General features: G+C 36.7%; 1 protein-coding gene across 10 annotated transcripts in view; it reads left to right on the top strand.

The window, feature by feature from the left end:
- The window catches only part of WDFY3 (WD repeat and FYVE domain containing 3), a 364,802-nt gene that overhangs the window by 303,239 nt on the left and 34,838 nt on the right, over positions 1-26,725 (top strand). For all 10 annotated transcript variants that reach the window (XR_005215912.1, XR_005215911.1, XM_037830163.1 and 7 more), the window contains 9 exons: positions 163-331; positions 836-999; positions 3,505-3,653; positions 4,663-4,783; positions 6,030-6,115; positions 17,414-17,494; positions 19,645-19,699; positions 19,975-20,094; positions 23,314-23,431. Coding sequence is in view for 8 of the 10 variants with exons in the window: in XM_037830163.1 (XP_037686091.1) it covers positions 163-331; positions 836-999; positions 3,505-3,653; positions 4,663-4,783; positions 6,030-6,115; positions 17,414-17,494; positions 19,645-19,699; positions 19,975-20,094; positions 23,314-23,431 (1,063 nt within the window). In the remaining 2 variants the exon portion in view is untranslated. The remainder of the gene's footprint in view (positions 1-162; positions 332-835; positions 1,000-3,504; positions 3,654-4,662; positions 4,784-6,029; positions 6,116-17,413; positions 17,495-19,644; positions 19,700-19,974; positions 20,095-23,313; positions 23,432-26,725) is intronic.

Here is a 26,725-nt window from a genome sequence, read left to right as displayed (position 1 = left end):
ACCCCAAAAGTCTGTGGATTCAGTGGGTACACATGCAGTGTATTAAAAGCCCCTAAAAAAGGCAACACTTAATGAAGTCTTGACACCATATCTTTCCTCAGGAACTTGTATTTTAATCCTTGGAGATAATTATCTGAGTCCTTTTCTTTTGTTATTTCTTAGAAACCTGCTCGATACAGAAGAGCCATAAGTTATGACAGTAAAGAATACTACATGCGACTAGCCTCTGGCAATCCAGCCATTGTCCAAGACGCCATTGTAGAGAGTTCAGAAGGTGAAACTACTCAGCAAGAACCAGAGCATGGTGAAGACACTATTGCTAAAGTCAAAGGTCAGCCTTCTGCTTTGATTTTGATTAAAAATCATTTTGGAACATTCCTAAATTTGTATTTTATATGAAGATATGAACAACTGTTAACAGTAGGGCCAACCTTATTATACCATCTCACCCTTTTTAAAGATAATAAGGTTATTCCTGGTACTCCCTCAATGACACTGCCCTTCTTTCCATTAATTAAGCTAATCTCTGTTTATCATCATCATCTGACACTTACCAAGAATATACTATGTATTAGGCCCAATGCTAAGCACTTTACATGAATTATCTCTGAGGCAGTTAGCATCCTATCCCAGTTTTATATATGAGAAAATGAGGTTCCAAGAGGGTAAATAACTTTTCTAAGGTCACCCCAGGGCCTCTGCCATTAAGCACTGAATGGTACTACCTACCCACACCTTCAAGAGTTATCTCAAATTGGAAATGTACACGAGACTGAACTGCTCTCCCACACGGCCTCCACAACATCTCATGGCCGTCTTGGTTATTATATTGCAGGTCTGGTCAAACCTCCTCTAAAACGGTCTCGATCTGCACCTGACGGAGGAGATGAGGAGAACCAGGATCAGCTACAAGACCAGATTGCTGACGGCAGCTCTATAGAAGAAGAGGAGAAAACAGACAATGCAACCTTGCTGCGCCTATTAGAAGAAGGAGAAAAGGTATTGTGCCTCTGAAAGTGAGAACTGTATATAAGTAACCTGTTCCCGGATGTCAAGACTAGTTGACAGGGTATTTCTCTAATGGTGGAAGATAAGAAGTTTACCTTCTGTAATGAAATGCAGATTTAAACAACTTTTTGGATTCAATACTCTACTTCTCTCATCTGATTCCTCTTAACACACAAAACAGCATAGTTTCATCAAATACAGCATTAAAAATTGGCATGTAATTCACTGTCTTCATCTATACCCTGGTTTATTACACCACACTTGCCTTAATCTCTAATGCAGCATCCACGAAGGCAACTCTATCAGTAATCTGGCTCCATATTTTTTTCTGCACTTCCATAATTCCAGTAACCACCTACATGCAGCTTCAGCCAAATTATAACATCATCTCAAGCCTTGTATTTAACATTCATCTCCTTCCCTTCCCTTCCTGTTTCTCTCTTCTTTCTCCCCCACCACTTTTGTCTACTCCAGGTTCATTTTATTGACTCTACCTTGTCACTTGAACTCCTAAACATTTTATGACTTACAATTCACTACATCCACCATGTTGTTTCTTTATACTTTTACCCATATTGTGTTTTCTGCCATAGTGCCCCTTTTTCTTGGATAACTTATGCTCTCTTAGTAATTCCCATTTGATATAACCCCATTTATCTGGGTATCTTTAAGGCTCAGGCATGGGAAACTTTCTCTGACTATCTTGCCAGCTCAGGCTTGGTTAGATACCCATCCTTTGTGCTTTTAGAATGCCTTATGTATATCACTCTGTATTAGCATATCATAATTATTTGTGTCTGTGTCTGTCTCTTCCCCTAGATGGTGAACTCCTTAAAGGCAGACACTGTTTCTTATTTCTACCCCCAGTGCCTTATAGAACTAACTACCTTACATAATAGATATCCAATAAACTTTTGAATGAAGAGGTAGTTAGTTGAATAAATAAGGGAATGCACAAATGAATGGTGTGTGTAGTGACCATCACTTGTTTAAAGGTACTCTTTTTGCCTGTTACATTAGATCTTGGTATAAACCTTAACATGTTATCCACTAAAAAGTAGTAACCAGGCAGTGGAATATAATCAAGATAATTCTGTTCAAGTGGTATGGCCTGATCAGTCTAGAGTGAAAATATAAGAAGGAAAAATGTAACTGTAAAAATCCAGCAGATTTGAAGAAAACTCAAGAGAGGCTTCTGGGGTCTTGGTAATATTCTGTTTCTTAATTTGGATGCTAGTAATATGTTTTTTAGCATTTGAAAATTCATCTAGCTATGTACTTTTGAAAAGAATATTTTTCTCTATGTATATTATACTATAATAGAGTTATTTTTAAAGTACATAAAGATTTCTCCTGTAACATTCTACATCTTTAACATTGATGTGGTTCAAGTTTGCCAATGAAACTTTATTTATATTTGGGTATTTTAGAAAGTCTTATTTTCTAATGCTTTCATTTTTTAAGCTTTTAATCTCACAAGTACAGTTTCTGCTCTAATTTATTTAAGTTTGAATAGTGCAGGAAATACATTCAAACTGACATATATTCGACATTTGTTTGACTTTGATTTGAGTCATGTTGAACTGAGTTTAAGCAAGAAAAAATTTTTACTGAGAATCAGATACTGCCCTTTGGAAAGAAAACAATGTCTACATTGAGAGATTTAACAACAGCTTCCTCCTATGAGGAAAATACAGCCTCGGCCAAGTTTGACTTTTTTCAATGGCATAGCAGTTTGCCAGGCAGCCAGAATCCAGGTGGGGAGCAAATAGGGACATATTCCACAGTTGCAGTTTCAGGAGATGTTATGGAAAAGAGGAAAGTGAGCTATGAAGAAGAGGAGACAACCCACAATTCTTCCGAACATGTTTATGTACACTAACCTCACTTAAATCTCACAGCAACCCAGTGAGGTATATTTGACATGAAGACACCAAAGCCCAGAGAAATTAAATAACTGGACCAGTTTATACAACTATTAAGAATAGAATTAGGAATTCATATACAACTATCAGGCTCTGCAGACCTTTTTCTCTCTGTATCATCTTGCCTCACAAAAGACACAATCCTATTCTAATCTCCTTACATGTGTGCCTCAATTCCCTTGCCTACCAGGCTAAATGTGTCTATCTCCCCCCATGAGAGCAGGGACCTCATCTAACTTGTTTATCACTTGTAGAACCTAGCACATGTGTACCTGGCACAGAGTGAGCACTCAGTGAATATTTGGAGAGATGGATGGATGGATGGGAATAAACGGTTTTTCCTTTTGCTGAAGTCAACTGCAATTCAGGCTATAGTCATAGCTGATTCCTTTTAATTTGCTTAAACTTAGGTCTACTATGCTTAGTTCAGGCAATGCCATAATGGAGTAATTTTTTTGTAAAATTCTGTTTAGTCATAAAGAGATGTTTAAAAACATTTTGCTTCAGTTATTTCAAAATGGGTATAATCTGAAACTTTTAAAAAGTTGTATTATTATGATTTTCTTTATAGATCCAACACATGTATCGCTGTGCACGAGTCCAAGGCCTAGATACCAGTGAGGGGCTACTTCTTTTTGGTAAAGAACATTTTTACGTGATTGATGGATTTACAATGACAGCAACAAGGGAAATAAGAGATATTGAAACATTGCCTCCGAAGTAAGTAAATGAATGAAAACACAGAAAGTAGAACTATCTTTGAAAGAAAAAATAGATATTTACATACCTTTCTTAATCCAAAAGTTGTTTTTTAAAAGTGTTATCTCAATGTGCACCCATCATTAAGTATTCACAAAGGTAATAGTTATGTCAAGATAATAAAAAGCTTTGCCTATTTATCAAAATGAAAACTATCTGAAATTTATTTCTGTGTATTAATAGCATTAGATACAAAGTTATTCAAATTTTAATCTATTCATTGATAAATTTATTGTGAATTTGTAGTGTTCCTGTTTAAAAATTTCACTAAATACACAGTTGTAGAGAAAATGCTGATTACTGCACAATACTCTTAACAGGTTAAAGAGCGTTAACATGTACGCTGAGTATCCTAGAAGTGTGACTGAAGCTTATCTGTGCTTCGTTTTCTTCTGCCGCTCCTGTGATGGAAGCAATGGAAAACCCAAAAGACAGACAAAGCTGGGGGGGGAGAAGAGAACCTACATTTTGAATACCTAACATTGCTGAATATAGACATGGTCCCATAGTTCATTGCTAGGAGAGATTTCAGTACTGTCCTGTATAAGTTTGCACACCTGTAAGTTACTTTAAACAAAACTCAGAGCCACATTATAACTTCTGTGGGCTCATTCTTCTATACAAAAGTATTTAAAATTATATTTTGTGGCTGTTAATATAAATATGTATTTATTAATATCATATATTAAAACATTTTCTCGGGCTCCTGAAGTTATTATAGGGCTGGGAACTCTGCTAACTGCACCTGATAGATAAGTCAACCCTGACAACAATAATGGGAATTTTTAAAATCATATTCATCAAAGAGGCTTCCTTGCACACCAAGTAACTGACAAATGATTCTTGTAAATATATTTGCCACCCCTCTCCCTCCTATTCAGATGTTGAAAATAATACATCCTTTGTTGAGCAGTGAATTTATCTCTGGCTGTATTTTTGTTTATCTCCCTTCCCTCTTGGCTGCCTATAGTATGCATGAGCCAATTATCCCTAGAGGAGCCAGACAAGGCCCCAGTCAACTCAAGAGGACGTGCAGCATTTTTGCATATGAAGATATCAAGGAAGTACATAAAAGGAGATATCTCCTACAAGTGAGTCGAAGTATTGTTTTTAAACCAATATATACCATAAAAGCCCTCTATAGGACCATATTATTCCTTAGATTTGGTTATATGATAGACAAATTCATGTCACAGGGGTACATAACTATAATGCATCTCTCTTTTAAACAGAACCTAGAACTTGAGTGATCTCTTTATTATCTATCTTTCCCTATAGCTATACAAATCAATATTTTATTTGTCTTTTCATATAAAAATCACATCCTTTCTATGAAATATAAATTCTACAAGGTAGAATTTCTTATAAAGTAGCTTTATCTTGTACTCCATCCAGAGGAGAATTAGTGAGATAAAATGAAACCTCATTGAAAGGTGATTCCAAAGCATAGATCCTGAGGATACCATAGTAGCAAGATTCTAAAGTATTACCTGAATTAAAAAAGAAGTTAATGTTCAGTTTAGAGTAGAGTTTTTAAGAGCTGGAGTCAGACTTCCTGTGTTCAGGCTCATCTCCATGTGAACTGGGACAGACACATCACTCACCCTCTGCCCTTAAGTGTCCTTTTCTGTGAAATGGGGATCACAATGATGATTTCCTCACAGGGTCATGGTAGGGATTAAATGAAATAACATATGTAAGATACTTTGAAGTCTTAATGATATTTATTTTTATGATTATTTTAATTCATTTGAAAACATTTGAGTTACCTAATCATGTGCCAAGATTTCAGCTTACTCCCCAAATGAGACCAGGTAGTTGCTTTATTTTCCTTTGATGAAGGTTAGTGAAATGTTCCTCCTTTAGGGAAAAAGTAACATCTGTATCTTGGAACTCAAATAACCCTGTGTAACTTCAATAAAAAAGAAAGATCACATTTTCTTATAATCCTTCATTTCTATAATACTTTAGTTCTTTTTCTCCATAATAAATTTTTCAGTATAAAGTATTACTCAAATACTTTGACTTATTATTATATTGAAACATACCTATTTTCATGAAACCTGCTAATGTATGGGTAGTAAGTTTATCTAGATGTTTGTTACTATATTTAAATCATTACTTTATTGTACTATTGTGCTATTAAATATTTTAGAAATAAATTGAGCAGAATAAGAAAAATTGGCTTATTTTGTTTCTTAATATGCTGGGAATTCTTAATTCTAAGAATATTTTTCAGGTAACAGATTTCAACCTTGTAGAAATTCATAGTGGAAAAGTTAACCTTATTTGTGAACTTCTCTTTTCTTAATATTTTTTTCTCTCTTACCATTTTAGCCAATTGCTGTGGAAGTTTTCTCTGGAGATGGACGGAATTATCTCCTTGCTTTTCAGAAAGGAATTAGAAACAAAGTCTATCAAAGGTGTTTATTAGAAATACTTATACTTTAATTGCTATCATGGGAATGGATTGGGAGGAAGGAGCTATTACCAGTTCAACTAATTTTTAAAAATCTAGAATTTAAATCAGTGAGTCAGCTTCTTTGAAGAATATACTTGTTTCGGTTTTACCAGCCTCTTTAAACATGATTCTTCGAACTAGCTTTTAAAAAGATGCCGTTCTATTATGAAATACCATTTTTCCTTCTGGTAACTTATCATAGAGATCATCAAAGACTACTTTTATCACTAAATTCTGTGTTTCTAAATATAAAAAATATTTCAATTTTAAAATAGACTTCTTTCATAGTTACCTCAAAGGTTATAATGCTGTACCTGCTGTTGAATTCTGGAACTGAGTTTCCTTAATAAATTATATTCCCCTGAGATTCTTCTCTAGCCCTGGAAGGGAAGTTGTACACCTTGATTCTTTAAAAAGTTAACATGGCCGTAACTCCACTGTTTGCTTCCTACATGATGAAAAGTGCGCAAACTCTGGGGACAGGTCGGTGGTTTTGAACTCAATGTAGAATATGTAATTTTAGACAACTATGTGAAGGTGGGGGACTGAAGGAGTGTAGGAGCATGGTTTATGTGCCCTATTGAAGTGAAGGTGGTATCAAAGAAAAACAAGATTGATAGGGATTTGGGAGGTTGGTTTTGGGCCCTGCAGTGAACACAAAGAAATTGTCAGAGAGCGTGGTTGTGGAGATGAGGAGTAGACTTTGGGTTGGGAGGGGTGAGGGAAGGGGCAATGGGGAGTTAAGGAAGGGGTGTGGGGTTGCTGTTTGAGGTGGGGAGAGATTTCTGGTGATGGATGGTGGAAGGGAGCATGGCATCATTCTGGATGTGATTGATCCCACTGGTGAGGGGCTGGGGGGTGGGGTGGAATGGGAGGCTTTGGGCTGTATATTATGTTTCCACAATTGAAAAAAGAAAAAAGAAAAAAAGGGACAGTCTGACTGGACGGCGGTTGAATGCTAGGGATGAGCTTGGATGGGATTGGAGGGTGGAGGACGGGTGGCTTGAAGGGGCACGGTTGAGACATGTAGGGTGTGGGCATTGTGTCATTGTTGGGTCTCTTGTGCTTCTTGGCTGCGCTTGGTGAAATTGCGTGGGGGAGTGTTCTTCATGGGAAGTGCGTACGTGAATTGTAGTGTATGTTCAAGGAAAAAAAAAAGTAACATGGCCAAATAAAGCAGTTAATCTAATCTAAGCATATTTTATCTTTAGTAAACTATATTTAAATTTTACCTTTTAAAAGAAAAAAGCATGGTTATCTATAGTGCTTGAAGGTATTTCTCTTGGGTGTGAATAATAAGACTTTCATAAACTGATCATGGAGATGAGAGGCATTCTCTTGTTTGTTTGTTTGTTTTTTCCAAGACTAGTTTATTTTACATAAAATTAAAAATATTTATAAATTGCTATATATATAATTAATTTTATAATTTATATAATGATGCTATCCAGACATACATATATGTTCGTTCTTTTACCCTGTTATTTTTAGTATATTTACTCAATGCATATTTTTCTATATTTCTACACTATTGCCGTGGATTTTACTTAGCAATTAGTGAATGAATAACTTTGTATAAGTAGGAAACTGTCAAAAGTTGAGCATCTGAATGTTTTATATTAATATTTTAAAATATATTACAATCACACTTTCAAATTTAGCATTAATTCCTCAAATTTCTCATACCTCGTTCTCATACTTATTATTTCATATGAAATGTCTAGAACTGAAAGTTGACACCATCTAATGAGAAATTTGGCAAGTGATTATGTATTTTTCAAAGAAATATTTGTTAATCTTTTATTCCTTGTGACATTAAACAATGCAGTTTAAATAAAAATTAGTGTTTTTTTCCCTATAAAATACTTTTTAATGAAATTAAAATAAAATTAAAATGAAATTTAATGAAATTCATTATTCCTTTTGCTTTAAAATATCAATAAGAAAATTATTTAAAATGTTACATATTCCAGAGAAATTCAGCTTTATTCTTTGTGGTGTGTTATGCAAAATTATTATTTTTTGATACCTTAATATGGCACCATATAAAATTTGCTGTTCATTATTTGAAAATCACTATAAATTTCTTTAAATTTTTTTCTCCTTCCCCATTTTTCTACTCTTCCATCCATAATCTAGACAAAGGGGAATGTGGTCCCTATGGCTTTCCCAATCACACTGTCACCCCTCATAAGCTACATTTTTATGCAATTGTCTTTGAGATTCATGGGTTCTGGGTTGTAGTTTGATAGTTTCAAGTATTTACTGCTAGCTATTCCAATTCATTAGAACCTAAAAAGGGTTGCCTATATTGTGCATAAGAGTGCCCAGCAGAGTGACCTCTCGGCTCCTTTTGGAATCGCTATGCCACTGAAGCTTATTTCATTTCCTTTCACATCCCTCTTTTGGTTCAGAAGATGTTCTCCATCCCACGATGCTGGGTCTAGATTCCTCCCCGGGAGTCATACTCCACGTTGCCAGGGAGATTCACTCCCCTGGGTGTCTGATCCCACGTAGTGGGGAGGGCAGTGATTTCACCTGCCAAGTTGGCTTAGCTAGAGAGAGAGGGCCACATCTGAGCAACAAAGAGGCATTCGGGAGGAGGCTCTTAGGCACAATTATAGGGAGGCCTAGCCTCTCCTTTGCAGCAACAGTCTTCCCAAGGGCAAGTCCTGTGGTATAGGGCTCAGCCCATCAAACCACCAGTCCCCCATGTCTGTGAGCATATTAGCAACCATCGAGGTGGGGAAGGCCAACACCCCTGTGTTCTCCACCAGCTCCTCATGATGGCTCTGCATATTTTTTTCATTGTTTTTTTTTTTAATTTTTTTTAAATCAACTATATGAAAAAAAAAAATTTAAAAAAACATTTCAAACAAACCATAACAAGGGAGTAAGAAAAAGACAACTAACCTAAGATAACTACTTTACTTCCAACGTGTTCCTCCTCTACCCCCAAAAAAATAACCTAATATAGCAACATCTCTGTAAACTTGTTCCTACCATTCCCATCAGAAATTAACAGACCATAGTCATTCCTGGGCATTCCCAGAACGTTAAATTTACCCATGATAGCTTATCTGTTCTTATTGGGTTATCATTTGCCCTTGCTTAATTGCTCTCTATCGCTAGTTTCCCTACTTTCTACATTATAAACCATTTGTTTTACATGTTTCAATGTTCACATTAGTGGTAGCATATAATATTTCTCTTTTTGTGCCTGGTTTCTTTCGCTCAGCATTATGTCTTCAACGTTCATCCATGTTGTCATATGTTTCACGACATCGTTCTTTCTTACTGCCGCGTAGTATTCCATCATGCGTATATACCACATTTTATTTATCCACTCATCTGTTGAAGGACATTTGGGTTGTTTCCATCTCTTGGCAATTGTGAATAATGCTGCTATGAACATTGGCATGCAGATATCTGTTCATGTCACTGCTTTCGGATCTTCCAGGTGTATACCGAGAAATGCAATCGCTGGATCGAACGGTAACTCTGTATCTGGTTTTCTAAGGAAGTGCCAGGCTGACTTCCAGAGTGGCTGAACCATTATGCAGTCCCACCAACAATGAATAAGAGTTCCGATTTTTCTACATTCTCTCCAGCATTTGTAGTTTCCTGTTTGTTTAATGGCAGCCATTCTAATTGGTCTTAGATGGTATCTCATTGTGGTCTTAATTTGCATCTCTCTAAAAGCTAGTGAAATTGAACATTTTTTCATGTGTTTCTTGGCCATTTGTATTTCTTCTTCAGAGAACTGTCGTTTCATATCTTTTGCCCATTTTATAATTGGGCTGTCTGTACTATTGTCATTGAGTTGTAGGATTTCTTTATATATGCAAGATATCAGTTTTTTGCCAGATACATGGTTTCCAAAAACGTTTTCCTATTGAGTTGGCTGCCTCTTCACCTTTTTGACAAATTCCTTTGAGGTACAGAAACTTCTAAGCTTGAGGAGTTCCCCATTTATCTATTTTTTCATTTGTTGCTTGTGCTTTGGGTGTAAAATCTAGGAAGTGACCACCTAATACAAGGTCTTGAAGATGTTTCCCGACATTATCTTCTAGGAGTTTTATGGTACTGTCTTTTATATTGAGATCTTTGATCCACTTTGAGTAAATTTTTGTGTAGGGTGTGAGGTAGGGGTCTTCTTTCATTCTTTTGGATATGGATATTCAACTCTCCCAGCCCCATTTGTTGAAAAGACTGGTATGTCCCAGTTCAGTGGCCTTAGGGGCCTTATCAAAGATCAGTCGGCTGTAAATCTGGGGGTCTGTCTCCGGATTCTCAGTTCGATTCCATTGATCAATATGTCTATGTTTGTCCCAGTATCATGCTGTTTTGACAACAGTGGCTTTATAATAAGCTTCAAAATCAAGGAGTGTAAGTCCTCCCACTTCATTTTTCTTTTTTAGATTGTCTTTAGCAATTCGAGGCATCTTCCCTTTCCAAATAAATTTGATAACTAGCTTTTCCAAGTCTGCAAAGTAGGTTGTTGGAATTTTGATTGGGATTGCATTGAATCTGTAGATACGTTTGGGTAGAATTGACATCTTAATGTTATTTAGTCTTCCTATCCATGAACATGGACTATTTTTCCATCTTTTAAGGTCCCCTTCTATTTCTTTTAATAGAGTTATGTAGTTTTCTTTGTATAGGTCTTTTACATCTTTGGTTAAGTTTATTCCTAGGTACTTGGTTTTTTTATTTGCTATTGAAAATGGTATCTTTTTCTTGAGTTCAATTTGCTCATTTCTAGCATATAGAAACATTACTGACTTATGTTCATTAATCTTGTATCCTGCTACTTTGCTAAATTTGTTTATTAGCTTTAGTAGCTGTATCATGGATTTCACAGGGTTTTCCAGATATAAGATCGTATCATCTGCAAATAATGACAGTTTTACTTCTTCCTTTCCAGTTTGGATGCCTTTTATTTCTTTCTCTTGCCGGATTGCCCTGGCTAGCACTTCCAGCACAATGTTGAATAACAGTGGTGACAGTGGGCATCCTTGTTGTTCTAGGTTGCTAATGCTGCCAGAATGCAAAACACCAGAAATGGATTGGCTTTTATAAAGGGGGTTTATTTGGTTACACAGTTACAGTCTTAAGGCCATAAAGTGTCCAAGGGAAGTCATCAACAAATGGGTACCTTCACTGGAGGATGGCCAATGGCATCTGGAAAACCTCTGTTAGCTGGGAAGGTGCGTGGGCAGTGTCTGCTCCAAGTTCTGGTTTCAAAATGGCTATCCCCCAGGACGTTCCTCTCTAGGCTTCAGCTCCACAAAAATGTCACTCTTTCTGGGGTGTTTGTCCTCTTTTAGCTTCTCCGGAGCAAAGTCTGCTTTCAAAGGTCATCTCCTAAATGTCTCTGTAAGCTGAAGCTCCTCTCTCAGTTCCAGTGCGTTCTTCAAAGTGTCCCTCTTGGCTGTAGCAGCTTGCTCCTTCTGTCTGATCTTATATACTGCTCCAGTAATTTAATTCAGACCCACCCTGAATGGGCGGGCCAACACCTCCATGGAAATTATCCAGAGTCATCACCCACAGTTGGGTGGGGCACACCTCCATGGAAACACTCAAAGAATTACAATCTAATTAACACTGATAGGTCTGCCCACACAAGATTACATCGAAGATAATGGCATTTGGGGACATAATACATTCAAACTGGCACACTTGTGTTGTTCCTGATCTTAGAGGGAAGGCTTTAAGTCTGTCGCCATTGAGTACTATGGTGGCTGTGGGTTTTCATGTATGCTCTTTACCATATTGAGGAAGTTTTGTTCCATTCCTACCTTTTGAATTGCTTTTATCAAAAAGGGATGTTGGGTTTTGTCGAATACTTTTTCAGCATCTATTGAGATGATCATTTGATTTTTCTTTTGATTTGTTAATGTGTTATAATACATTGATTGATTTTCTTATGTTGAACCATCCTTGCATGCCTGGAATGAACCCCACTTGGTCATGGTGTATGATTTGTTTAATGTGTCTTTGGATTCGATTTGCAAGTATTTTGTTGAGAATTTTTGCGTCTATATTCATTAAGGAGATAGGCCTGTAGTTTTCCTTTTTTGTAGCATCTTTGCCTGGTTTTGGTGTTAGATTGATTTAGCTTCATAAAATGTGTTAGGTAGTGTTCCATTTTCTTTGATATTTTGCAAGAGTTTAAGTAAGATTGGTGTCAGTTCTTTTTGGAAAGTTTGGTACAATTCCCCTGTGAAGCCATCTGGTCCTGGGCATTTATTTTTGGGAAGCTTTTTGATGACTGATTGGATCTCTTTGCTTATGATTGGTTGGTTGAGGTCTATTTCTTGTCTGTCAGTCTAGGTTGTTCATATGTTTCCAGGAAATTATCCATTTCCTCTACAATTTCCAGTTTGTTGGCATACAGTTGTTCATAGTATCCTCTTATAATTTTTTTTAATTTCTTCGGGATCTGCAGTAATGTCACCTTTCTCATTCATTATTTTGTTTATATGGGTCTTCTCTCTTTTTGATTTTGTCAGTCTAGCTAGGGGCTTGTCAATCTTGTTGATCTTCTCAAAGAACCAACTTTTGGTGTTATTTATTCTCTCTATTGTTTTTTGTTCTCTATGTCATTTATTTCTGCTTTAATCCTTGTTGTTTCTTTTCTTCTACTTGGTTTAGGATTGGTTTGTTGTTCTTTTTCTAGCTTCTTCAGTTGATCCATTAGTTCTTTGATTTTGGCCATTTCTTCCTTTTTAATGTATGCATTTAGTGCTATAAATTTCCCCCTCAGTATCGCTTTTGCTGCATCCCATAGGTTTTGATCTGTTGTGTTCTCATTTTTATTCGTCTCTATGTATTTAGCAATTTCTCTTGCTATTCCTTCTTTAACCCACTGATTGTTTAGGAGAGTGTTGTTTAACCTCCAGGTATTTGTGAATTTTCTGAGTCTCTGATGGTTTTTGACTTCTAATTGTATTCCATTGTGGTCTGAGAATGTGCTTTGAATAATTTCAATTTTTTTAAATTTATTGAGGTTTGTTTTATGTCCCAGCATATGATCTATTCTGGAGAAAGTTCCGTGAGTACTAGAGAAGAATGTGTACCCTAGTGATTTGGGATGTAATGTTCTATATATGTCTGTTAAGTCTAATTCATTTATCAGATTGTTTAGGTTTTCAATTTCCTTATTGGTCTTCTGTCTGATTGATATATCTATAGGAAAGAGTGATGTGTTGAAGTCTCCCACAATTATTGTGGAAACATCAGTTGCTTCCTTTAGTTTAGCCAGTGTTCGTCTCATATATTTTGTGGCATCTTGATTGGGTGCATAAACATTTATGATTGTTATTTCTTCTTGTTGAATTGCCCCTTTTATTAGTATGTAGTGGCCTTCTTTGTCTCTCATAAAGTCCTTGCATTTAATATCTATTTTATCTGAGATTAATATTGCTATTCCTGCTTTCTTTTGGCTGTAGCTTTTATGAAATATTTTTTCCATCCTTTCACTTTCAATTTCTTTGTGTCCCTGTGTCTAAGATGAGTCTCTTGTATGCAACATATTGATGGTTCATTTTTTTTATCCATTCTGCCAATCTATATCTTTTAATTGGAGAGTTTAATCCATTTACATTCCGCGTTATTACTGTGAAGACATTTCTTGAATCAGCCATCTTATCCTTTGGGTTATGTGTTTGTCAGATTCATTTTTTCCCTCTCTCTTAATGTCCTTTAACGTACCCATACTGAATCTCTTTAGTACTGAACCTTTCTCCATCTCTCTCTCTCCTTTCTTTGTTTCTCTGTCAGTAGGGCTCCCTTTGGTATCTCAAGTAGGCAGGTCTCTTGTTAGCGAATTCTCTCAGCATTTGTCTGTCCGTGAAAAATTTAAGCTCTCACTCACATTTGAAGGAGAGCTTTGCTGGATAAAGTATTCTTGGTTGGAAATTTTTCTCTCTCAGAATTTTAAATATGTCATGCCACTGCCTTCTCGCCTCCATGGTGGCTGCTGAGTAGTCACTAAGTCTTATGCTGTTTCCTTTGTATGTGGTGAATTGCTTTTCTCTTGCTGCTTTCAGAACTTGCTCCTTCTCTTCCGTATTTGACAGTATGATCAGAATATGTCTCAGAGTGGGTTTATTTGGATTTATTCTATTTGGAGTTCGCTGGGCATTTATGATTTGTGTATTTATGGTGTTTAGAAGATTTGGGAAATTTTCCCCAACAATTTCTTTAAATACTCTTCCTAGACCTTTACCCTTCTTTTCCCCTTCTGGAACACCAGTGAGTCTTATATTTGGATGTTTTATTTTATCTATCATATCCCTGAGGTCCATTTTGATTTTTTCGATTTTTTTCCCCATTCTTTCTTTTATTCTTTCATTTTCCATTCTGTCGTTCTCCAGGTCACTGATTCGCTGTTCACCTTCCTCTAGTCTTGTACTATGAGTATTCAGAATCTTTTTAATTTGGTCAACAGTTTCTTGTATTTCTATAAGATCGTCTGTTTTTTTATTTACTCTTGCAATTTCTTCTTTATGCTCTTCTGGTGTCGTCTTCATGTCCTTTATATCCTGTGTCATGCTCTTCTTCATGTTCTTTATATCCTGTGCCATGCTCTCGTTGTTTGTCTTTAGTTCTTTGATTAATTGCGCCAACTACTGTGTCTCCTCTGATGTTTTGATTTGGGTGTTTGGGCTTGGGTTATCCATGTTGTCTGGTTTTTTCATATGTTTTAAAAATTTCTGTTGTTTTGGCCTCTTGGCATTTGTTTTACTTGATAGGTTTTAGGGTATGTAGAGTGATTCAAACCCTTATCTCTAATTTGTCAGATCTACACCTTCGTGTAGTACACTTTCTCTAACTAACCAGCAGGTGGCATCCACGAGCCACCTATTCCCCTCAAGCCATTCTCCCTCACTTTGTCTTTGTGGTGAGTGGGGGTGTGAGTCTTGTGGAGTCCAATTGGTGCACCAAGCTTGCGTGTGTAGTTGGTGTTGCCTTTCCTGCATATGGGCAGGTGTCTGAGCGGTTAGGGAGGATGGGCAGCTTTAATAATCAAATCTCCCAGGTGTTCCTGGAGATTTAAAGCTGTTGCAATAATCTAATCCTTCAGTTCAGTCTTGCCGCAGTTTGTCTCTGCTGCTGACCCACAAGTCCTTGGTATTGGCGTATGGTCCCTGGGACTTGCAAGTGGGTCTCTCTTCCAAGCTGTGTACTCCTAGGTCCTCTGCTGAGGGACAACTGTGCTATGTCACAGGTGAGTGCTGTCCCCCAGGGGAGGTTCTGGGCTGCATGGCTGTGTAGCAGCATTCCCAGTCTGCTGAAAGGATGGCTGAATGGGGTGTGTTAATTTCCCCCTTTTCACACAGCTCCACCTTCCTAGCTCCTCGACAATTAGCTGAGGGTGTGGGAAAGGCTATTGTCCACGCCTGATACTGTGGTGTGTGTGTGTGTGTTTTGGGAAATAGTTCGTGTCACACTTGGTTATTTGGGGCAGCTCTGGGCTGTGGTGCTGGTGCTGGACAGGAGCATTCCCAGCCCACCAGTATGATGGCTTTTAGGGGACACCCCCCTTTTCTTGGGAAGTTGTGGTGTTTAGCAAATTTGCTTAGCCACTGGACTTACTGCTTTTTGTCTCAGAGCTCTCTTAGCTCGTTCTTTTCTGAGCCCAAATTGCAAGTCTTTGAGGCTTTCTGTAATGGGCTTCTTAGAGTAATTGTTTTAGAAAAAGAGAAAAAGATTAAAAAAAAAAAAAAAGGGGGGCCCTCCTTGCAGATCTAATGGGCTATTGAAATGCTAAGAGACAAGGAGATTAGGGCCATTAAGGAACAGTGGAGAAAGCAGAGAAACTGGCTCTTCAGACAAGGAAACTCGCCCTCTGGATTTGCATATGAGCCTAACTCTGTTTGAGACCTGCCCTTCTCGGTTCTATGTTCACCAGAACTCCAAAAAGTCTCTGTTTTTATTTTTGGGGGTTTTTTGGGCTGTTTTTGCTAGCCCTGTCTCCTCTCCCCCAGGCTGACTGCTCCTGGATTCTCTGGTGTCTGGTCTCAGTCTGTCTATGTTTGGAGTCTGGATCAGCAGCCTGAGTTTTTAATAAGAGCCACAACTGCAGTTCTCCCACCTCATTCCCAGCACTGACAGCCCCCCCTCCCATGGGACTGAGCCTGGCAGGGAGGGGCACAGGTCCCCTGGCCACGAGAACTTATAGATTTCGCTGATCTCAGCTGTTCCATGCATTCGTGAGTGTTGTATGAAGTTTGCCCAAAGTCAGATTGCTCTGCGATGTCCGGTCCATGCAGTTCCTGGCTTTCTACCTACTGCCTGGGAGGAGTAACTAAAACATACACCTCACCACTCTGCCATCTTGCTGGCAATATCTCTTGTTCTTAAGAGGGTCCTAGCTGTCCCTCCAGGAAGGAAAGTTTTATATTTCAGATTAGTTCCTTGAGGAATGACTGACATCAAGCAACACTGCTTATCCTTGCAGTACAGTAATATTACCTGTGGGCATGTGGAAGATGAGGGTGGTTCTTCATAAAGGGCCTGTGGGTGTGGATTGGTAATTCAAAACTCTGTTCACACAGGGGAGGAGCTAAGTACAGTGACTGAGGTTCACTTTTAGTTAGGTAACTTGTTGATTTCTAAAAATGATATTGTTTTCAATGCTAGGAAATTATTTGCTTTACATGACTAGCGGCTGCTACAAAGGATCAATTTGTCTTTCTTGGAGATATTTCTGTGCATATGCCAAGTTCAGGGTCCATGTCAATCCCAGAAATTTTCCTGTAGTTCTTTCTTGCATTTAAAAAAAGTTGACATTAAGAAGTCAGGAAAAAAATTTATAAAACTGTCATATAAAGGTTTTATATTGTATATGTCTTTGATTAGTGCTGCCTCTGTCTATTTGTTTAGCTATCATCACTACTTGCTATTTTGTGAATATGCAGCTGTTAATCACTTTTAAGGATTCCATTAAGTGACTCAACTCCTGCATATCACTGTTCACACTTTTCTTCCAGTACTGTGTTAACATATGTAAAAATCCAAAATAACAGATATTGCTGTGGGCCTTTATATTTGGCATTGGAATTCATCATGTTCCCCTTTTTGTAACAAAGAGGATATTCTAATTTTTGTTTTCTTTGGCCTGCCATTTACTGGGTAATAAGAGGGTATATGCTGACAATTAAGATCTAAATGAATCATCTTTTCTTAGGCTTCCATTAAATCCTGCCTGAGTTTTCATTTGGAATTTTATTTTATTTTTTTGATTTTCCAGGTTTTTGGCTGTAGTGCCATCTCTCACAGACAGTTCAGAATCTGTGTCTGGGCAACGACCGAACACAAGTGTGGAGCAGGGGTAGGTGGTTTGCTTCTTGCACATTATAGTTTAATAGTGAAATTAGAGCTGCTCATATGTAGTGACAGTATTATTGAATATTTTTTTAAATGTTTGTCCCCCTGGTTATTGTGGAAAATTTTTAATATGGAAAATTAGGAGGGGGGAAAGAAAATTTACACATAATTACTCAAGTCAAATCACTGTTTATATTTTAATCTTTTCCCTTCCAGTCTTTTAACCATGCATATATTTCTGTATGCATAATTGAGTTCATATGACAATATAGTTTTTTATTCTGCTTCGAGGTGTAGTCCTCTTAGCATAGGTAAAGAGTATAGAACTTTAAGACTTGATATTCAAAATCAACCTGATCTCCATAACGATTATACAAGTTTTTATTCCACAATAAGTGAATAAATTTGCTTGTCTTAATAGATACTAGCCACCTTTGTATGTTTGGTTTCTCACTGATTTCTCATTTTTAAAGTGTATAAATTTTCAATTATTTATAAGATTGAGCTTGCTTATGTTCGTGAAATCATTATTTGTGAATGATCCATATCTTTTGCCCATTTTTCCTTTGAATTCTTAATATCAATTTGTGTGGGATTTTCTATAATAAAGTGTTGCTGCTTTGCTTGTCATATTTGTTGCAAATTACCCAGTTTTCTTTTCGTGTTTTTTGACATTTAAATTTAAACTTCTCTTGTTATGTGGTCAAACCTATCCATGGTTCCTTTGTGATTCATTCAACTGCTTTTGATCTTAGAAGGTCCTACTTGATGATATTTCATTTCAAGAATCAATATATTGAGCTTCATGTGTAGTTATTCAGTAGTTAGTCGGGAACTGGTAACCCTTTGTAATTCATTGGAAAAGAAGTGCTTTTGGACTGCAAATTAATTATTTACAGCGCTCAAGAAAATGTCTTTAAAATTTACTAGAGACTCAGTAATTTGTAAATAAAATTTTTTTCCAGTCTGTTGGCACCTAAATATATTGTTTGTCTATTTGTCATTAAGTTGTTGGCTTTTGTTCTTCCTTAGCCAGGGCTCGGCAGATCCAAATGCCAAATTTGACCTCAGAAACATGTTCTGTTCCTAATCATTTGTCTATATTATTAAGATAAATATAGAGAAAGTTCCTTTAAAGCATATTGAGCCTTTTTCTACTTGTAAGAAAATTGTCAATACTTTTACCTGCCTTATAATTGGCTACATAATCTTAAACTTGTCATTTCATTGCTCTTGCCACTTTCTGTTTTGAGTTGGCAATTCTTAAGGAACTTTTAAAAACTCAGAGGCAAAAAGCAAAATTTTGTTTCCAACTTTGATCTTCCTTTTCAATTGCCCTATTTCTTTTAAATTTTAGGAGTGATACTAGCTATTTTTCCAGAGAAAGTATCCTGCACATTCAGTTTGTACCATGGAGAGAATTTATCTAGAACTAGAAAGTGATATCTGTCCTATTGAGCTGAATGTGTTTATAACCTATTTTTTCAAATAATAAAATATATAATTAAATGTTTTCCTAAGGTTCAGTGACCAATTTATATTCTTCATAATTGTGTGTGTGTGTGTTTATAGATGTGTGTGTGTGTATAAAGCTGCTTAAAATAAGATAGGTTTTGTAGGATTCTAGGAGAATATGCTATGCAAAAATGTAGAACATAATTTTAAAGGACATGAACAGCAATGATTTTCCTATCATAAAATATTCACTTTTTCTTTCATTCATTCTGTTTTTCATTTATTGACATCTCTTTAAGGAGTGCCTACCATTTACAAAATATTATTTATTATTTCAACTATTATTGTAAAAGGTAGAATGTTGGACTAGATCAATGTTTTTCAAATTCCTTGACTTTGACGCACAGTAAAAAATATAGATTACATTGCATACAAACTAAGCTATAGACACTAAAACAAAGTTTGAAGAAAATACTTTCCTTTATGTGATGCCTTCCAGTGTTCTCTTTTCTTTGTTCAATTTTATGTAATTTCATATTTCAAAATCTGATTACAACACAGTAAACTGATTTCATGACCCACTAATTGGTTCTCTGTACTTTGAAAGTCCTTGACCAGGTGACTTATTTCTCAACTCTATAATTATTCAGAGTTACAATTGTATTGCCTACAATTTATTTTATTATTTCTTCTCTTTAGATCTGGATTGCTTAGCACTTTGGTTGGAGAGAAGTCTGTGACTCAGAGATGGGAGGTAAGCTTAATGAAAATGTACGCTTCCTTAGTGGTTCATACTTAAAGCGTATAAGTCATACAGTTAAAGGCACTTTAATAATCCATAAAATATATACCAAGAGAAAATGTTTTGTTGTTGTTCTTCTTAGGAAAAAGTGTTTTCTTGCCCTGAAATCTGTTAAAAAAAAAAAAAAGAAAAGAAACTGTCCTTTACTTCATTTGCATATAAATTTTTTAAAGTGAACTTAGTGGAAATAATTGATTGCTGTAAAATGAATCTTTATCTTTTCTAAGAGAGGTGAAATCAGCAACTTCCAATATTTGATGCATTTGAACACTTTGGCTGGAAGATCATATAATGATCTCATGCAATATCCTGTCTTCCCTTGGATCCTTGCAGATTACGATTCTGAGGTAAATCTCAAATCTTTTTGCTTAAGTGAAACATATTCAAAAAGAATTAGAAAATACTGCATTTCCCAAATGTTTTATCTGCTTTATAGTTTAGCATTTTCAACTAGCCCTTATTCCAAGATAATGAGAATTTTAGCTTAGACTTGTACCATGTTTGGATAATTGACGACCTTGTGGCTGTTGCATATTAATTGATAATGTTTATTCAGTTTCCTGAAGTGCTAATTAATTAGCATCTGTTGGTAAATGTCAGAATCCTTCTGAGTAGTTTGAAGTGTTTGCTGGAAAGAGGTGAAGTGACTCTTCTGCAAAAATATTCCTGACACATGGAAGGGATTTTTTGTACTATTTCAAGGAGCTTTGTAAGAAGAGTGCCAACAATTCAACATGGACATGATTTAGGTTTCAAAATAATACCAAAAGCAATGCATTTAAATGTTATTACCCCTGCTCTCTCCATTTGCCTGCCATCTGACAGAAGTTGAATTAGTTCTGAAATGAAATAGTAACAAGCAAAACAAGAGAAGCTTGGGCTGGATTAACCAAAAAAAAAAAAAGAAAGAAAGAAAGAAAAAAATCCATAATTAATCATTCTGAAAATTCAGAAGTTCATTGAGCCTGCTCATCCACTAGAATTGGGACTGTTTGTTTTTTTTCAAAAGTTTTATATTTCAACAGGTTAAGGAGAAAGACAGAGCTTCTAGCCTGAGAAGATTGTAGTCTAAAGAAAGAATGGAAACCTACCCTACATACACAGGCATATACAAGTGCATTTGATGTGTGATCTGTATTTACATATGTAGTTAATATGCATACCTAAGTGCACATTTGAATTAATAAGTAAATGTGGTAGAAGGAGAAGAGATCAGGAGTAAGGATTGGTGTTCTGGTTACCTAGGCTGCTTAAGCAAATACCATCAAATGGGTCAGCTTAAACAATCGAAATGTATTAGCTTACAGTTTTGAGGCTGTGAAAATGTCCAAATGAAGGCATCGACAAGGTGATGCCCTCTTCCTGAAGACTGGCTGCCAGCCATCCTGGGCTCCTCTGTCACATGGCTAGGCACATGGCAGTGTCTCCTGGTCTCTCCCTTCTCTTCTGGGTTCCATTTCAGCTTTTGACTTCTCTCTCTCTGTCTGAATTTCATTCTCTTATAAGGGACTCCAGTGATAGCATTAGGACCCATCCTCACTGAGGTGGGCCACACCTTGACTGAAGGAGCCTCATCAAAAGGTCCTATTTACAATAGATCCACACCCACAGGAATGGATTAAATTTAAGAGCATGTTTTTCTGGGGTACATACAGCTTCACACTACCACAATTGGTAAAATGAGAACACTTGTCTTTAAAGTCAGAAAATACAGTTTTTGAAGAGACATAAAGTCCAAAAAGAATGCAGTTCTGTTTGGAGGGAGTAGGGGAATCATATCATCCTATACTTGAGTATATATCTCGCAGACGCCATTGCTGAACCTTCACTTCTCTACCTTATTCTCCTAATGCAATTCTGACCCTCACTCTGTATTCCCCATCTCAGGAATTAGTACCATCATCCATGCTGCCTTAGCAGGTAGAAATCACACTGCCTGTATCTAGTCAGTGGCCAAAGCATGTCTACCGTTTAACTTCTTTTAAATGTCTTCCTTTGTCTACATCAACATTGCCAGTGTCTCATTTCAGGCCCTCTCTGTCTTTCACTGGCCCATTGCAATAGCCTCCTAATTGGACTACCTGCTCTAGTCTGCCCTTCCTTCATCCTGCCCTCTGTATTATCGCAAGAGTTTCTAAAACACAAATCTAACTGAGTCATTCCTCTATTTAAAATTATTCAGTGAATCATCATCACAATTTGGAAGAAAGTTTAAAAACCTCAGCTAACAGCAAAATGCCCTTTACAAGCTAGTTCCTCCCTATATATCCCTCATATCCCCAACCTGCTATCCTGTGATAATTGCAGTTCCGTCTCTCATACTTCAGTAGCTTTACACCAGCTGCTTTACTTGCCTGGACTACTCTGCAGTTCCCATGCACATCTTCTCTTCCAGAATGATTCACCATTTCATCCTTCAGCCACCCTCCATCACCTCTGGGGAACCTTCTGTCCTTTCTCTTCTCTGTCTCCTTCATCTAGCCCTATACTACTTGTAGCTTTATCATTGTACTTTCCTTTTTTTTCTTTTTTAACAGTATTTTGTAGTCATGATTTTTGTCTTATCCTATTAGATAGTAAGGTCCCTGAGCAAAAAGGCTAACTTATACATCTCTCAATTTCCAATCCCTAGAGAGATGCCCGGCCCTTAATATGCAATTTAATATGTATTGGATCAGCCAAAACAGTATAAATGGGTTACTCTGCTTTGAGAGTAGGCTTTGAGAGTACAGATGTGCTACCTTGCCTTATCTTCATAAATGTGGATCATTTATGGTCCATTATGATCATTTCTCCTGCCCAAGATTTTTAAAATAGAGGTTTGGAAAAATTGGTTGATCATGATGCCCTATAAATGGACACAAATTATATATCCCATAAATACATGTGTCATATTTCTACCTTTAAAATCCTCAGGTAGTAAATTTTGGTTTCCTTTTAAATTTATGAATTAGGTCAGCTAGATAGAGGCCTTCAAAGTAATCTGTGGTAGTCTGAAAGAATGCATCTCATTTGGAAGTCGCTTGATTTGCTGTGATATTGTCTTTTAGAAGTGAATGAATTTTGAGTGTCCTAGTTTATGTCACATCCACTTCCCTTCTGAGAAGAAAATGCTCAAGAATGAAGTTTGAGGGAAATGAGATAGGGGAATAGGGGAGGACAGAAAGGAGGTTTAGTCCTCCAGTTATATGGGTGTTGGGAGGATCATGATGAATTGGAGCTTTTGTGTCCAAAATCTCCTGCTGTGTCCCTACTAAGACCAGAAAGATTTTTCCTTCTTATTCCTCATCCAAACCTGGGTCTCCATGCCTTCCTCTGTGAAACACTTAATTTCCAAAGCAGATGCTTTCAGACTGAATCAGTAGACACTGCCATGTGTCTGTCCGATAAAGTACAGATAGCTAGTTGGCCACATGGCATTGTCTTGGAGTCCATTTCTGCCAGTTTGAACCCACAAATACTAGTGCATTTATAAGTCATCACTGTCTGCTACAGCCACTGTACCTACTTGAGTAAAAGTACAGAGCATTTATTAATTTGGAATCTGGTTTTGTTTTGTATTGTAGGAGGTAGATCTCACTAATCCTAAGACATTTAGAAGCCTGGCTAAGCCAATGGGAGCACAGACAGATGAACGATTAGCTCAGTATAAAAAGAGGTATAAAGACTGGGAAGATCCTAATGGTAAGTAGCTTTTCCTGTCATTGGACTTTATACTTAAGTTTCAAGAGTAAGCCATTGTTCACTGGATGGTCTGACATCAAATTGCTTACATATCATTATATCTATGGTATATAAGCACTCATATATAAAACTTTTTATGGTCAGAAAATCAGTTCTGCATGACGACTTAGGGCCATGCTTGGAAGGCATTTCTAGACTGCTTGCAGAGTACTGGCAGAAAGCTCTTTTGCATTAACAGGATCGTATAATTAAAGTAACTATGTCTGCTTTTGTATAGGGCAGAAATTTCCTACTGTAATCTGCCTCTATCTCTAATCATTTTTAGGCCAAGAACTACAATTTTACTTACTGGCTTTCTTTAATTTTTTTTTTTAACTTTGGTGTCTTATTTCTTTCACTTTGCATAATTTTCTTTAAATTATTGTAAATTTTTTAATTAGAGAAGTTGTAGGTTTACAGAAAAGTCATGTAAAAAATACAGCATTCCCATATACACCCCTACTATTGCACTTTGCATTAGTGTATTACCTTTGTTACAATTGATGAAAGAATATTAAAATATTACTGTTAACTATAATCCATAGTTTACATTAGGTGTATTTTTTTCTCATATACTAGCCTGTTATTAACACCTTGTAATACTGTCATACATTTGTTATAATTCATGAGAACATTCTTATTTTAGTACTATTAACCACAGTCTATCATCTACAACAGGTTTCACTATGCTACACAGTCCCATGTTTTGTCTTCTAACTTTCCTTCTAGTAACATAGATGACCAAAACTTCCCCATTCAGCCACATTCACAAACAATTCAGCGCTGTTAATTATACTCAGTAATGTGCTATCATCACCATTATCCATTTCCAAACATTTACAATTAATCTAAATCGAAATTCTGCATGAAGTAAGCATCAGCTCCCCATTCTCTACCCATTTGTAATCTATATTCTAGATTCTAACTTTGAGTTTGCTTATTATAATTGGCTCATAGCCATGAGATCATACAATATTTGTCCTTTTGTGTCTGGCTTATTTCACTAAACATAATGTCCTTAAGAATCATTCATGTTGTCACATACATCAGGACTTCATTCCTTGTTACAGCTGAATAATATTCCATCATATGTATGTATATTTAGTTTATCCGTTCATCAGCTGGTGGACACTTGGGTTGCTTCCATCTTTCGGCAATTGTGAATAATGCCGCTATGAACATCAGTATGCAAATGGCTGTTCACATTCCCGCTTTCTGTTCTTCTGAGTATATACCTAATGGAAGCATTACTGGATTATATGGCTGCTCTTTTAATTTTATTAAGGCACTTTTTAGAATAATTTTGCATTTTAAAAAAATGAATTGACTCCCTTCTAAAACACCATGCAGTTTATTTATTTATTATGTTTAATGTTTATTTTGTCCCTCTCCCAAACAGGCAAGACAAACAATGCGGGGGAGGGGGAACTAAGCCTAAGTCCAATAACAATCTCCATGCAGACTCTTTTCTTTCCTTGCTAAGGAGAGTATATAATGAAAATTACATAATATTTTTAGGAAGCAATCCAGAGAAATATATAATTGCAAAGTCATAAAAAGTAGCTGTGGGTCAATATCCTTATTTAGTAGAAAACAGGTTGCTATTAAGAATTAGCTTCTATTAACAATTAGCCTCAAAACATGAAATTGGTAGATGTGCCAAGTTTGGGGTAAAGAGCAACCAAATTATACTTATTGGATTACTGCCAAATATATGAGGGATAGTAATATCATCATCATATTGCCATGCAACAAATGCCAGTTCTGACTTCATTTGGTGTCACAAAATGAGAACCCAAAGAACTGCTTTTATCAATACACTAGCATTTTCTTTTTTTTTTTTTAAATCTTCATTTTATTGAGATATATTCACATACCACGCAGTCATACAAAACAAATCGTACTTTCGATTGTTCACAGTACCATTACATAGTTGTACATTCATCACCTAAATCAATCCCTGACACCTTCATTAGCACACACACAAAAATAATAAGAATAATAATTAAAGTGAAAAAGAGCAATTGAAGTAAAAAAGAACACTGGGTACCTTTGTCTGTTTGTTTGTTTCCTTCCCCTATTTTTCTACTCATCCATCCATAAACTAGACAAAGGGGAGTGTGGTCCTTATGGCTTTCCCAATCCCACTGTCACTCCTCATAAGCTACATTTTTATACAATTGTCTTCGAGATTCATGGGTTCTGGGTTGTAGTTTAATAGTTTCAGGTATCCACCACCAGCTACCCCAATTCTTTAGAACCTAAAAAGGGTTGTCTAAATTGTGCATAAGAGTGCCCACCAGAGTGACCTCTCGGCTCCTTTTGGAATCTCTCTGCTACTGAAGCTTATTTCATTTCCTTTCACCTCCCCCTTTTGGTCAAGAAGATGTTCTCCGTCCCACGATGCCAGGTCTACATTCCTCCCCGGGAGTCATTCTCCACGTTGCCAGGGAGATTCACTCCCCTGGGTGTCTGATCCCATGTAGTGGGGAGGGCAGTGATTTCACCTGCCAAGTTGGCTTAGTTAGAGAGAGAGGGCCACATCTGAGCAACAAAGAGGCATTCGGGAGGAGGCTCTTAGGCACAATTATAGGGAGGCCTAGCCTCTCCTTTGCAGCAACCGTCTTCCCAAGGGTAAAACCTACGGTAGAGGGCTCAACCCATCAAACCACCAGTTCCCTATGTCTATGGTCATGTTAGCAACCATTGAGGTGGGGTAGGCCAATACCCCTGCATTCTCCACAGGCTCCTCAAGGGGGCACTACATATTTTTTTCCTTGTTTTTTTTTTTTTTTAACCTCCTCTTCCTTTTTAAATCAACTGTATGGAAAAAAAAAAATTAAAAAAACAAAAAACAAAAAAGAAAAACATACCATAAAAGAACATTTCAAAGAGACCATAACAAGGGAGTAAGAAAAAGACAACTAACCTAAGATAACTGCTTTACTTCCAACCTGTTCCTACTTTACCCCAAGAAAGTTACATAATATAGCAACATTTCTGTGAACTTGCTCCTACTATATCCATCAGAAATTAACAAACCTATTTTTTAAAAACTGCAAATGTATTGCATTACACACCATGTAATGCATCCAAAGTATACTATCAGTGTCTCACAGTATCTCAACTACTTGTGCAGTCATCATCATAATCAATTTTAGAACATTTTCCAAAAACAAAAATAACAAATACACATAAAAAAAGAAAACCCAAAATACCCCATACCCTATATCCCCCTCTCCCCCATTATTGACC

The sequence above is a fragment of the Choloepus didactylus genome, chromosome 3 (assembly GCF_015220235.1).
Source record: "Choloepus didactylus isolate mChoDid1 chromosome 3, mChoDid1.pri, whole genome shotgun sequence".
Lineage (NCBI taxonomy): Eukaryota > Metazoa > Chordata > Mammalia > Pilosa > Megalonychidae > Choloepus > Choloepus didactylus.
This window is presented reverse-complemented; position numbering and strand designations above follow the sequence as displayed.